The following is a 13,520-nucleotide window of genomic DNA, read 5'->3' as shown; positions in this document are numbered from 1 at the left end:
AGAGTGCCCTTTTAGGAGTGGCAGCTACCCTCTGGAACACTTGTGTTCTCCTACAGCTGAAAACTGTGGTGAACTATATATATTTCTTGAAGACACACCTGTTTATTCGGGCTCTCCCTAAAGCATAATTCACAGTCTTGTTTTACTGTTGCTGTAATGTTTTCACTGTATTTATTTTTTTGTATTCTTTGGTACTGGGTTTTTACTTGCATCACATGTATGTCTTATGTCAGCAGCTTACATATCTTGTAATATCAAACAGTATAGAAGAAGGATAAATGAGTAAATCAATTAATCCATAAATCTTTGACCAATCTAACATCTAGCTTTCCTTTCTCCACCTCAGAAGAAAGCATTGATGAATTTAATTGCATTCTATTGCACCTATTGTATGATGCATGATGCTAGGCACTCTTGCTTTCTGTGAAGGTCCAGGTTGCATCAGGAGGCTACTGTCCTTTACAGCCCTGCTCTAGTTATGCTTCTTTCATGCAGTGTCCATGTGCTGTATCTCATAGGTACAGATGTTAGCAGAGCATGTTGAAGTAATGGGGGTTTGTTTTGCATCACTCAGCACACCCCAAGATTGCTCCCAATATTGTTATCTCCAGCTGCATAGGCCTTGGCACTCCAAGAAAAGGATAACGATTACCATGCAAACAAGGCTCCTCTAAAATCAACCCCTCTGGAGATGTAACTTCCTTCATTCCCACAAAAAGCAAAAGTGGAGCGGGCGGACAAACAGTAGCAAAAGCCAAGCTCACAACTCCTAAGAGGAGGTTCCACTGTCAAAGTCAACTGTTTTTCACTCTTAGCTGCTGCTTCTTTGATTCCAGCCAGCGGTGCTCCTTGAGCGGGGATGACTTGAACAGGCAATGGCTGAACCCTGATCCAGTGTGCCAGCCCACCATTTACCACACGAAGGGTCTCCTTTACTATCTCAGCATCCAAGGCCGAGCTCCAGTGGTGAGTCACTGCCATTCATGCTTCCATCTTCATCCAGCTATGCTGCCTTGTTGCCCTCTTGTACAATTGAATGCAGTTCTTGAGGACAAATACGGGGGTGGCAGAGGTCAGCTCACAAGCTCTATTGATTTCCAGAGCACCTTCAGCAGATTTCATGTGCAGCCTTTGCTCTGAGGGCAAGGCTGGGTCCCAGAAATGCAAAATTATGATGCCATCTTGAGAAGCATTCAAGCAGATTTCAGCCAGTGCAGAAACTCTTGAGCTGCTGCAAGCTAAGTCCACCACCATTCCAAATTTCAGCTTGACTTGTATTGCTCAAATGCCTCCTCCCTTCCCATGCGACATACTCCCAAAATTATCCAAGTGTGCTTGTATTGGGGAAGGGGAAGAATAACAGAAAATGCAGAAAGCTGTTGCCTTCAGACGTGAATTCTTAGAATCTTAGAGGAAGAATGCTTTCTCAGCTTAAGCTAAGAGTTAAACTACACTTCCTGGGGTTAATGTGATTTCTTACTGTACACTGATGTCTTCTGAGTATATTTAAAGCCTGCACAACTGATTCCAGAAAATTCAGCTGGAGAGAAGAAAAAGGATTTTGCAATTTGGGCTCCTTACAGAAAAAAGTTGGGACATAAATATAATATCGATAGCCTTTATATTAATTATATTTGTAGTATGCATTTATATAATAGTTATGGAACTGCTATAAAATATTGCATTTATGTACTCTAAATATACAATAAATGATAAATAAATCAGATAAATCATTTTTTACTTCTTCTGACTCATTTAGCAGGAAGACATTTGTTTTAAATGGAGTGCTTGAGAATTCTCAATAGCCTGTATTGGAGAGAGATGGAAACTTAAGGGAAACCATTGCATTTTGCCAGCCCTTTGGGCTGCTTTGAAGGATTATTAGGGGAAAAAGGAGCCTTTCCAAGATTTTCTCTGAAGGGCTTAGAAGGAAGCAAGCCATGCTGAATGGAGATGGTCAAGAATCACACACCAGGGGTCAAAGGACTTGGGGCCAATGTTCTTGCCGGAACAGCTTTCAAGGGATGTGGATGTGAGTCCAAGAAGGAGGAGAGGCTGCAATTTTCAGCTGAGGTGCCAAGAGCAGGGGACCCAGAAATAACCCAGGTGGAAGCTGAGAGTCACTCAGCTTCAGATCTCTTGGGAAAGCCAAGTGAGACCGCTAATGAGAGGAAGGGAAGATCAGGTGTCACTAATGCCAGGGTCCATGACCTTAAGATGGCTGACCAACTGAGAAGCCAAATGTGCCAAATGACTGGCTGTGCAGAAAAAGACAGCTATAAAGGTATCTGTTAGTAATTAGTGCTTGAGTGGGAGCAGAAGTGTTCAGTTCAGAGTCAATGTCTTACCAATAGGTTACAGTCCTTTGATGCCAGTGTTCTAACTATGCTTGTTGCTTTCACAACAGACTTCTAAAGTACATTCTGTTGGTACTTCTCAGCCAGTCGGACTGGCTTGCATTAACATATTAAAGCTCTGAGTTAGAAAGCCATTGTCTGAATCTCCCTGGAAGGAGGGAGAAAAGTACAGCCTTGACAGTCATTATCACTAAGTGGCTGGGCTGCAGCTCTCCACAGGCTGCGGCTAATCCCAAACGGTGTTGGAAGTTAGTTAGAACCCCGTTGCCCGACATTCCTCTTTCCAAACTGAAGCTGTTTACCAGGGTCACACCATCCCTACTTTGTTCCCAATTATATCAGAGTAAGTTGCTGGTGGATATATTTTCTTCAGGGTTCATTTTCCTTTCTCAGGTCAATAGGACTTAAAATATAGAACAGAGAGTAGCTGGCTGGTCTCTTAATGCAAAGTAATAGTACTAATCATGATGGGTTTAGAACAAAGGTAAGCAAACTGTTGCCTTGCAGATTTTTTGGACTGCAACTCCCATAATCCCCAAGCATTGACCTACACATTGGGGGATTATAAGCATTGTAGTACAATGCATCTGGAGGGCATCTGCTTTAGAACACACCAATTGAGGTGAGAGTGGTAGCATAATCTTCATGGCCAATGTGGGTATTTTATCTCCGTGATTCTAAGCAGTGGACCTCCTCTGCCATTTCACAACTACTGCAGCTACTGAGGTATTTAGGTATTTATAGTTAAGCCCTGCTTTTTCATTTCTCAGCAGCTCATAACCTACAGTAGTAGGACAATTGTGTTTTAAGTCTTCCTCTTTAAAAAGAACAAAAATCTTCCTGGCTTTTAAATTGCCAAAAGAAGGCTGAGGCAGAAATAACACCCCAATTCTCAACCCAAGGATATGATTCCTAATACACACATACAATTTTTGTGTGACTACACACTATCTTGCATGCAGGATTTGAGAACTGGGGTGTTATAAGAAAGGATAAATGAGAAACTCGTTGGGTTCCCATTTTAATACAAACTTACCAAAGTCCCTTAACCTATGTGTGAACCAGAATGTTGCAGTGATTCAGCAATATTCACACTTTGTGATGAAGTTTTCAGATCAGACAATATACACAAAAATGCATATACTATGGGCATTCTGTAGCATAGCCAAAAGTGCAACAAAGCTTGCACAAAACACATCGCATTTAGGAAAATCAATTACAGAAGTTGTGTTTATATAGGAAAATGTGAACAAAATATGCATATTTTGAAAAATAGGTCTATAGATTAAGAAAAATGCACCAAAATATATGCACATTTTTATACTGTCTTGGTTAAAAAATGCCTGATGTGACATGAGGACAGAACAAGCTTAATGTAGGAAAAATGAAAAAGTGAGCAGAACTGAACCTGAAATGTTCCTCCTCTGCCCCATCCCTGGCTGATTTGATCTCTTTGTGAGATGTTGGAAGATACGGTAATTTTCTATATGCTGGGGATTTTATGCATGTCAGAGAATGCAGTCACGGCAGGTTCCTCCTTTACATGGAATGATCAGTTGATTTGACAGAGACAGGAAACCTCTGAAAGTATACATGCCCCCATGGTATAATGTTTACTGTTTTGGGACACAGGAAATCTGGGTTCTAGTCTGTTATGAAGTTCACCGGATGACTTTGGGCCATTCAATGCAAAAAAAAAAAGGGAAGGTGAATCATGCAAAGCAGCAACAGTCTGCTTGCAAGAGGGAAAAGCCAGTATATGAATGTAATATAAATAAATACCCATGACCAACTTGTGTCATTAATCTTCAGAGTCCAGAAGGGCCCAGATCTGTGTCTGTCTGCCCAGAGTCCAGCACAAACTGTCAGCAAACCTTTCACTGCACGTGACCGTTGATTCCTTTGCCACACTCTTTCTTGGCCTTCAGGAAATGACAGGCTTTCAGAGAACTGGAATCTCTCTGCCTTTGAAGAGCTTATTGATTTTAGTTAATACATGCTCAACCCCCACCCACCTTTCTCCTTGCTTTGGAAGTATGTAAGGCCCTCTTTCCATTACTGTGTACAGCCAAGGATACAGATCACCGAAAGGTTTTAGTGAAGTGCATTTGGTTTCTTTTGTCCCATGGACGTGTGAACAGCAATATTTTTTTCCTCTCCAAAGAAGGGCTGGCAGCTTACAGAAGAAAAGTGAGATGTGGGAATAGCTACAGCTTCCTGACAAGTGGGCCAGTGAAGTGGGGTAACTTTTCCCAGGGAAGAAAATCCTCCCCGCCCACACGTACCTTTCTGTTATTTTTCCAGTGTTAGTATTGCCTGGACACCATTCTTAGGAGAGGAGAATATAATGCTAATACAGAGCAGTAACATTTGTAGGTCTGTGCAACTAGGCTGCCGCTATACACTTTTTGGCTGAGGTGAAAAATCAACAACCACTGAATCCTAGCTTAGCATGAGCAATGAGCAGATAGGATGGAAAAGTTCAGGCTTGTTGGCTGAAAACAGCCTACCCCAGATGACCCCTGATTGTCCACAGATGGCTTGCTGGTTCCCAGGTTCCCCCTTTCCCATTCTAAAAGGTTTAAATGACTGGTTTACTGGGAATAAGAGCTTATGCTTCCTCATGCTGGTACTTGTTTTGCTGTGTTTTTGGCCTCGTCTCTTATTTATTTAGTTGTTTATTGGATTGATATTCTGCCTTTTTTAAAATGAGAACTCAAAATGGCTTACACCATTCTTTTCCTGCTGCTCTCAATTTTATCCCCTCATTATCCATCCAGTGAGGTAGGCTGGGCTGAGAATCTGTGACTGGCCCAAAGTCACCCAGTTGGCTCCAAGGCTAAGTGGGAACTAGAACCACCTGGATTGCCTGAGTCCTAGTCCCTAACTCTTAACCTCTGCACCACACTGGTTCTCTCATTTCTGCTTTTGGCTTGATCAATCACTGGAATGTGGCCCTGAGAGCTTTTCCAAAGTTTAATTATGCTTTTGAGCAGAAAGAGGCTCCCCATCCATGTTCCACTGCACTGCTGTAAGCTAACTGGGAGATGCAGAGAAGCCCATGTTCAGGGAAGACACACAGCTCGGTCCTCCAACATCTTACTGGGACAATGCATCTGCAACATCTACCATCTTAGGTGGACACTTTATGCGTTTCCTTCTAGCAGAGAGAATGGGAACCGCTGTGCTTGTGTTATAGCTCCAGAGCAGCTACCAAATTGTACATTTTAGCATTTGACAGGTGAAACAGGGATCACCTTGTGTCCTCTTAAAGGGCCAGATATATTACCTAACAAACAGTTACACAAAGGGAGACTTCCACTAATTAGTAAAGTAACAGATTTATCATGACATAGGCTTTTGTGGCCTAAATGGGCTTTTGTCACAAAAAGCTAATCTGTGAGTCTTTGAGGTGTCATCAACAGACTTCGCTATGAAATTGAGGCAAAGATATGAGGAAGAATTAGGATCTTCCTATGTGGCTGGCGGAGCAAATGTTTTAGGGAGATACCCACTTAGAGAAATGTTGGAGATATTGAAGAACTTGTGAACAGCCCATGTGAGGAAATGGATTTTTATGAGCTCAACCAGGCATGAAACAAAGAGAGGCAGTGGAGGAAGGAGGAGAATTCTTCCCGTTCATGAAGGGTATCTAAACTGGCATCAAGGAGAGAGACTGGCAGCTTAAGATGGGGCTCAAACACTTGAAAGTACTATTATGGAATGAAAGATGGAGGATTCTTAAAGTCCAAAAGTAGGTTCTTCAATAATGAGGGGCAGGGGGAATCTCTGGATCAAAATGAGCAGTCACTTTGGTCACCACTAACAGATTTAGATGTTTCCTCTACTGTTCATGTACAAAATATTCTGCCATGGATTCATATGGAAATAGAAACATAGAAATAGAGGCCCCTTCAGAGTGAGTCAGAAGGGGCCTCCCGGGCCATCTCGTCTTTTCAGTAATCCAACAAGTGGACTCTGTGGACTTGAATGGCTTTTTCTGAGTCAGGTAGATTCTCTGGACTTGCAGCCCATTTTCCACTGTTGGGGTGTGTGTGTGTGAGGTGGGGGGATAATTTGTGCTAATTTTCATTGGTGCATTAAGCTCATTAATTATTAGTGACTAATGAGTATTAATACACCTAGAATGCAATTCCTGTCAAAAAGAATCCAATTCTGTCAATGAGGAAAATGGGAGGAAAGATTCTGATGTTTTGAGAAGCACAGATGGGAAAAAATGTACATTTATATTTCTGTTACCACTTTGGAATACTCCTTGGTCACACAACTCATCTTGTGTGACCAGTGCACTGGTATCATTCCAGTCTGTACCCAAGGGATTCCAGTCTGAGCCAGCCTCCACTGCTGCTTGCCCAGCTTTTCTCGGTTGGTGTATGTTCAGCTGACTCTACATCTTGGCCTATTTAAAAACCTTTGAATGATTCATAGTGTACTGAGTACCACAATGGCTCTGTTTGCACTTTTATTTGATATATCTCTTGTACCTTGTCACATTGCATTTGGGACCATCAGAGTGACGCACTGCAAGTCAAAGCTGCTCTGAAGTATTTCCTCTCATACAAGTGCATTGCCTTTGGTGCACCTGCACATGTATTTGCACGCACGTGCAGCAGAATTAACATGCATCTGGCCAATGCTGCTGCAGTGGAACAGTTTGCTAACATTCTCCCATTGCTAACAAACTCACTGCCTTCAGCAGGGGTAGGATAAGCTCCTTCTCTGCTAATCTGATAAATCCTGCACTGGTGAGTGAGGCCGCAACTCTCAGCATGCCAATAATGGCCCTATTATTTAGGATTCATCAGTGCTACTCTCTAGGATGCAAAATCATAAACTGGGAAAGCTTAAGTCATCTAGCAGGCTGCCATACAGAGCTTCCCTGGGTGCTTCCTTAATGGAGAAAGTTAGATTTTAACTGGGTAATGTGTAATCCTTTCAGTTGCTCAAAGTGTGCTAAATGGGCAGGTAATTGATACCCAGTGGAATTGGGCATTCCATCTCTAAATGGGACTCAGGCTATGAAATCCCCTTTGCTATTCAGAAGGGAAGTTGCAAAAGAAAAGAAAAGAAAAGAAAAGGAAAGGAAAGGAAAGGAAAGGAAAGGAAAGAAGGAAAGGAAAGGAAAGGAAAGGAAAGGAAAGGAAAGGAAAGGAAAGAAAAGAAAAGAAAAGAAAAGAAAAGAAAAGAAAAGAAAAGAAAAGAAAAGAAAAGCGACTCTGTCTTTGTGATCCAAAGCTGGAAGTAGCCAAGCACTTGGACAAAATGCTAAACTGTGTCTCTCTCTGCACTGAAACTTCCTTTAATGATGAACTTGGCTGTTCAGAAGGGACCATTACTGGATAATTGAACAAATTGCAGATGCTTAGTTGACAATGCATGAGCTGGAGACAAAGCAGGAAAATATGTACATAACGGGCTGGGTTCATTGGCAGCACTGCCTCCTCTTGGCTTTCTAGCTGGGCTGACCAGTGCTATCAGAAGAACAAAGAATGGCTTGCCAGATCACATAAAGGGACAGCCTAGGCTTGCAGCTATTTCCTCACTTAATTTATATCCTGTCTTTCCTTCCAGTAATGGTGCTAAAGGTGGCTAAAAATAAAAATAAAATCCAAATTAAAAACAAAATCTTAGCTAAAGCAGAACATAAAAATAAATAATTCAAAATGCAACTTGGAAGCAGAACAACAGAAGAAATAAAGTGCACCAGCCAATTTAAAAACAAGCGAACAAAAACATTCAGCAATGGTCCAGCTCATCTGCCAAAGGCTTGTCTGAATAAAAAAATGCTTGCCTGATAGTGGAAAGATACCAGAAAAGCATTTAATGGAGTTTCCTTTGCGGGAGTTCAGAACCTGGAAGTGGCCACTGAGTTTGCTCTTCCTCATCCTTTGTTTTCACCCAAAATGACTCTGATGGTGGCAGTACCAAGCAAAAGGCCCACCCAGGCTTCCCTTTCAGCCTGGTTCCCAGTGCTTTATAGGTTGTACCCAACACCTAGAAGTGGGACTGAAAACAGACCAGTGGTCTGCAAAAGTGTTGTTCCAAGGGAGCGACATGCTCCCTGTGACTTGCTCTGCTTAACAGTCTGGCCACAGCTTTCTGGATCTACCGATTGTCTGAACAGTTTGCCAAGGTGACCCTGTGTAGAGCATGCTGTGAGGGTCCAAATGGGCTGCAGCTGAGTCGCCTCTTCTATTGTTCCCAGTATATGTCCAGCACCTCTTAGGGATTCTCAACCCCTTCCCACGTTGATGCCATCCAGATATTCTGGACTGCAACTCCCATCAGCCAACTCCATTGTCACTGTGGCCAATGATGGAAGTTGTAGGCAGAAATATCTGGAGGGCACCAGCTTGCCAGTGGCTGATCTATGTAAAGCAGGGAAGCCTATCGAAAGACCGTGATAGCTGACAATCACCCAGGCATGCAATCTCTGTTATTTTTATGGCTGAAAAGGATGAAATACACTAGGGTACATTTTTGCCAAAATTTTCTATTTTCAGATTTTCTGGAATGTGCGTGCATACACCTGTGTGTCTATGGATTAAAGGATGCCCTCATATATAGCACCACTAGGCTTGTGAACTTCTCCCCAAGCAAGGTCCCCTTTAAATGTGGAGTGGATGCACGTGGTCCCTCCCTGTGCATAGCATCCGCTCTCCTGCCTGCTTGCCAACAGCCAGGGAAATGCTCACGGGATCAGCCCCATCATTCACATGCAGGCCACAGATACAGATGTGTTTGCACCAAATTCAAACTTAAAGAACTTCTCCAAATTCCACCTTGAGCCTTGTTCTGTCTCATGTTTTTATCAGATTGCTTGCCTTCTCTTTTGCTTTTCATAGACAGATTTTCCCAGTTGTGGGTCAGTTGTGTGCCTCTTTGAAATGTATGCATTCTTCTTTCATGAATAAAAGCATGATTGTGTGCATTTTTCAAAAGTACACATTTTTTTTTCTTTTGGTGAGCACAATATTTCCAAGCACTCTTGGATGAAACTGATTATCTGGACCCATTGCAGTCCGGCTTCAGACCCGGGTACGGTACTGAATCTGCCTTGGTCGCCCTGTACGATGACCTGTGCAGGGAGAAGGACAGGGGGAGTGTGTCCCTGTTGGTTCTTCTGGACCTCTCAGCGGCTTTCGATACCATCGACCATGGTATCCTTCTGGATAGGCTTGCGGGATTGGGGGTCGGAGGCATTGCTTTGCAGTGGTTCCGCTCCTATCTCAATGGCCGGTTCCAGAAGGTGGTGCTGGGGGACTATGGCTCTGCGCCATGGCAGCTATGCCATGGAGTACCGCAGGGGTCCATTTTGTCCCCTTTGCTGTTCAACATGTACATGAAACCGCTGGGAGAGGTCATCAGGAGGTGTGGGCTGCGGAACCATTAGTACGCTGATGATACCCAGCTCTACCTCTCGTTTTTCACCAATCCAGGTGAGGCAGTGGCTGTGCTGAACCGGTGCCTGGCCGAGGTAATGGGCTGGATGAGGGCCAATAAACTGAAGCTCAATCCAGACAAGACGGAGGTCCTGTTGGTTGGCGGATCGGGCTTCGGCGAGGGTGAATTGAACCTTGTCCTGAACGGGGTTGCACTCCCTCTTAGGGACAAGGTCCGAAGCTTGGGAGTGCTCCTCGACCCGGAGCTTTCACTCGAAGCTCAGGTAACAGCAGTGGCGAGGAGCGCTTTCCTCCAGCTTCGGCTGATTCATCAGCTGCGCCCCTATCTGGAGAACGACTGCCTTGCGACAGTGACACATGCATTGGTGACTTCCCGTCCGGACTTCTGTAACGCGCTCTACGTGGGCCTACCCTTGAAGACGGTCCGGATACTTCAATTGGTCCAAAATAGAGCTGCCAGGCTGCTGACGGGGACTGGACGTTATGTTCACATGACTCCAGTTCTCCGTCAGCTTCACTGGCTTCCCATTGAAGTCTGGGCCCAATTCAAGGTGTTGGTAATGATCTATAAAGCCCTGAACGGCTTGGGTCCTGGTTACCTGAAGGAACGCTTACATCCTTATATGCCCAGCCGCCCCCTGAGATCGGCGGGAGAGGCCCTTGTCCGGGAGCCCTCCGTGGAAGAAGTTAGGAGGGTGGTTACTCGGAGGAGGGCTTTCTCAGCGGGGGCGCCTAAGTTATGGAATGCGCTCCCCAGAGAGGTCCGCCTGGCGCCGTCGTTATTTGTTTTTCAGCGCCAGGCGAAGACCTTTTTATTTAAGCAGTATTTTAAATGTTAATATTATTGAATTTTATTTGGCCAGGGCGGCTTGTTTTATATTGTATGTTTTATATTATATATTTGTATTTTACTGTATATATTTTAAAATGTTATTTTAATTTTTTGTTGTAAGCCGCCCCGAGGCTCCGGCGAATGGGGCGGCATAAAAATGTTTTAATAAATAAATAAATAAATATTTCTTGTCAGTAAATCAAACTGCAAGCTCAGAAATACTTATTTTATTTATTTAGAAAGCTTCTATGCCACCCCATTCACCAAAGCCTCGGGGCGGCTCACTGAAATACGCAAGTTTCATTGTAGATTGGACCAAGGGCATGTTCAGTCCAGTACATATAAATGCAGTACCACCTTATAAAAATGAACTGGAATTATTTTCTCGTCCATCCCTACCCACAGCAATGAGGCTGTTGGTCCATGAGGAGATGACTCCCATGCCACCATATCATGTGAAAGGGGCTCAGAAATTTACTAACTGCTAACTGGATTGTTGTCCTGCTGCACTTCTACCTCTTTTTCTTCGGTAGCTTCTGGATTCAAAGGAAACAGTGCTAGGGAATTATAGACTGATCTCACTGCAGTTTTCTGCTTTCTTTTGGATATTAGCTTAAAGAGTCAAGCTATACCATAAAAATCTATGTTCATAATTTAGAGGTTTCCCAATACAGCAGTAAAGAAGTGGGGACATTATGTAGCACCAATATGTATTGACTTCCTATCTCAGCAAACTGGGTAATTGATTGTTCTGACTCTGGCTCAGGTCAATATTTGCCTCTTGCATCAATAAACCCTGATTTTTCACTCTGATCAAAGTCAATATCTGTTTATAGAGACAATCTAAATTGGGTCTCAATGAAAGAAAACCACCACCACCCATCTATCCCTATGACAATAGAGGTTAGGTTGTGGAACTCGACAGGCAGATGGGGTGGTGAGAAACACAACTCTCTGGCACAAATGTAGGTCATGCACTGTTCTTTGCTCCAGCAGGATATACACAATGAAATAACAGTGCACTGGAATCCTCACATAATTATGTGCTTATGCATTCCCACAAATTATCCTGCATAAGCTTTGAGTGTTAACAAAACCAAGTCATACTTAATGGTATTATAAAGTACTGATTCTTGTGAGGGGAAGAGGGGAAGTTTGGACTTAAAAAAAGAAGCACATGCATTGCCCAGCTCTTACTAGTAGGTGGACTGGAAATTGTCTTTTGAGGGTGTTTTCTACACTCCAAGTGTATACTGGTTTACAGTCCATGTTTTCTTCCCAGGGATTCTGGGGATGGTGATTATGTGAGAACAGGTGGGGTCTCTAACCTCTTTCCATGGTTTCCAATGGCAAATAGACAAATGGTTGACAAAGGCCTGTTGACAGCTGTTAGATGGGATGGGATGTTTAAGTTCAGAGACAGCAAGCTACTAAATGCTAGTAATGGGGAAACTTACCCCAAATGACTTTTCCTCCCCCTTTCATTTGAGATCCTGTCCTTCGTGCATAAATTTTCACACTTTGCAATACCAAATGGCACAGTTGTAAGTTTTTAAAAAAGGATGACATAATGTATCAGTGTGTTATGTATGGCTCTCCGATTGGTCATTTCCAGATGTGCTTTTTACATAAGCAAGTAATCAAAAGTGAAGGGATTGTAGAAAGAGTTCAAATGCCAACCTTTCCCTAAAGGATTAAAATGTAATTAACACATCTCCTTCTGGAAGATTAAACTGGCTAGCTCACCACATACAGAGAAATCCTGTAGTTTAGATGCAAGCTGTGTATACTTTGAAGTTCACTATCTGAACTAAACTGAATAACAAATTTGTGTGACAGGGATCCAAGCTTTTCTTAAAAGTGAGCATTGCAAAAATGTGAGTTTCAGTTGACGAAATGACTCCTTACAGTTAAACCACTACTAAATACAAGTTTTGGGAGGGATAACCAGGTAGAGTACCATGGTCTTCATGTCCCCTTGAAAGCTTTCCAGAAGCCTTTGGTGCCGCTATTGCTGAAGGAATTCAGTACCAGACGTGATAGAGTGGATGTGATCCAGCCTCTTCCTCCTTACATACATGTTCCAGAAAATTTATTTAGAATCTTTCCCTCTTAAGTATGTTAAGTCAGGCATTGTCATGCACACGTGCACATTCTGGCAAACCTCGGACATACACGAGAGGCTGGCCATTCTGGCAGGGCTGACAGCTCAGACTCTGGTAACGAGATGATTGTTGAAATGGGCCCAGTTCTTGCTGCAGCCCAAGGCCCTGCGTACCTGCCTGTGCCTTCTATGGGGGAGATCAGCTCAAGGGCAGTGGAGGGGGCCAGTCAACCCTGCCCATGGAAATGAGGAAGAGCAGCAACACCTGGGGGAGGAGATTTGGAGATGGGGAGTCCAGCAGGTGGGAACTCCAGCCTCCTTGCGGGTGCATCTGATAGTCTATCATCACGATCATCAGGTGGCCTAGTTGGGGTCTCTGAGGGAGGAGTGCAGGCGTGCTGGTTCCACCGCACTCCTCTCCCAGGGACAGGAGGAAAGCTTTGAGAGAAGCATGTCAGAGAGGGCTTGACATTTCTGTGCATGCCTAGAGACTTGTGTGCAAAATAGCAATGCTTGGCAAAGAAGCACTGGTGAGACTCTTCTTGCTGGGAGAAAGAAGTTCGACTCACAATAGGTGTGTTTTTACCCTCCTATTGGGAAAACGAGCAGAACAAATATGGTTTGCTGCAGGCTACTTAGATTGTGGAAGAAGCAATGTGCGCACTTGGGCACTTCTGATTCATAGCTGAGGATGCCTAAGGAATTCAATATTTTCTTATTCCAGTATGATTTGTGCCACAACTCTGTCTTAACTTTCTCTATCCTTCTGCACATTTTGCAATGCTATTCTCATCTCTCTCTCT

General features: G+C 43.5%; 1 protein-coding gene across 7 annotated transcripts in view; it reads left to right on the top strand.

Annotated features, from left to right (window-relative positions):
* The window catches only part of LOC123019599 (cytosolic carboxypeptidase 4-like), a 342,822-nt gene that overhangs the window by 110,599 nt on the left and 218,703 nt on the right, over positions 1-13,520 (top strand). For all 7 annotated transcript variants that reach the window (XR_006413940.1, XM_044422596.1, XM_044422594.1 and 4 more), the window contains one exon: positions 837-966. Coding sequence is in view for 6 of the 7 variants with exons in the window: in XM_044422596.1 (XP_044278531.1) it covers positions 837-966 (130 nt within the window). In the remaining variant the exon portion in view is untranslated. The remainder of the gene's footprint in view (positions 1-836; positions 967-13,520) is intronic.

The sequence above is a fragment of the Varanus komodoensis genome, unplaced genomic scaffold, assembly GCF_004798865.1.
Source record: "Varanus komodoensis strain SLA01 unplaced genomic scaffold, ASM479886v1 scaffold131, whole genome shotgun sequence".
NCBI lineage: Eukaryota > Metazoa > Chordata > Lepidosauria > Squamata > Varanidae > Varanus > Varanus komodoensis.
The sequence above is the reverse complement of the archived record's forward strand: the minus strand, read 5'-3'. Positions and strand labels throughout refer to the sequence as shown.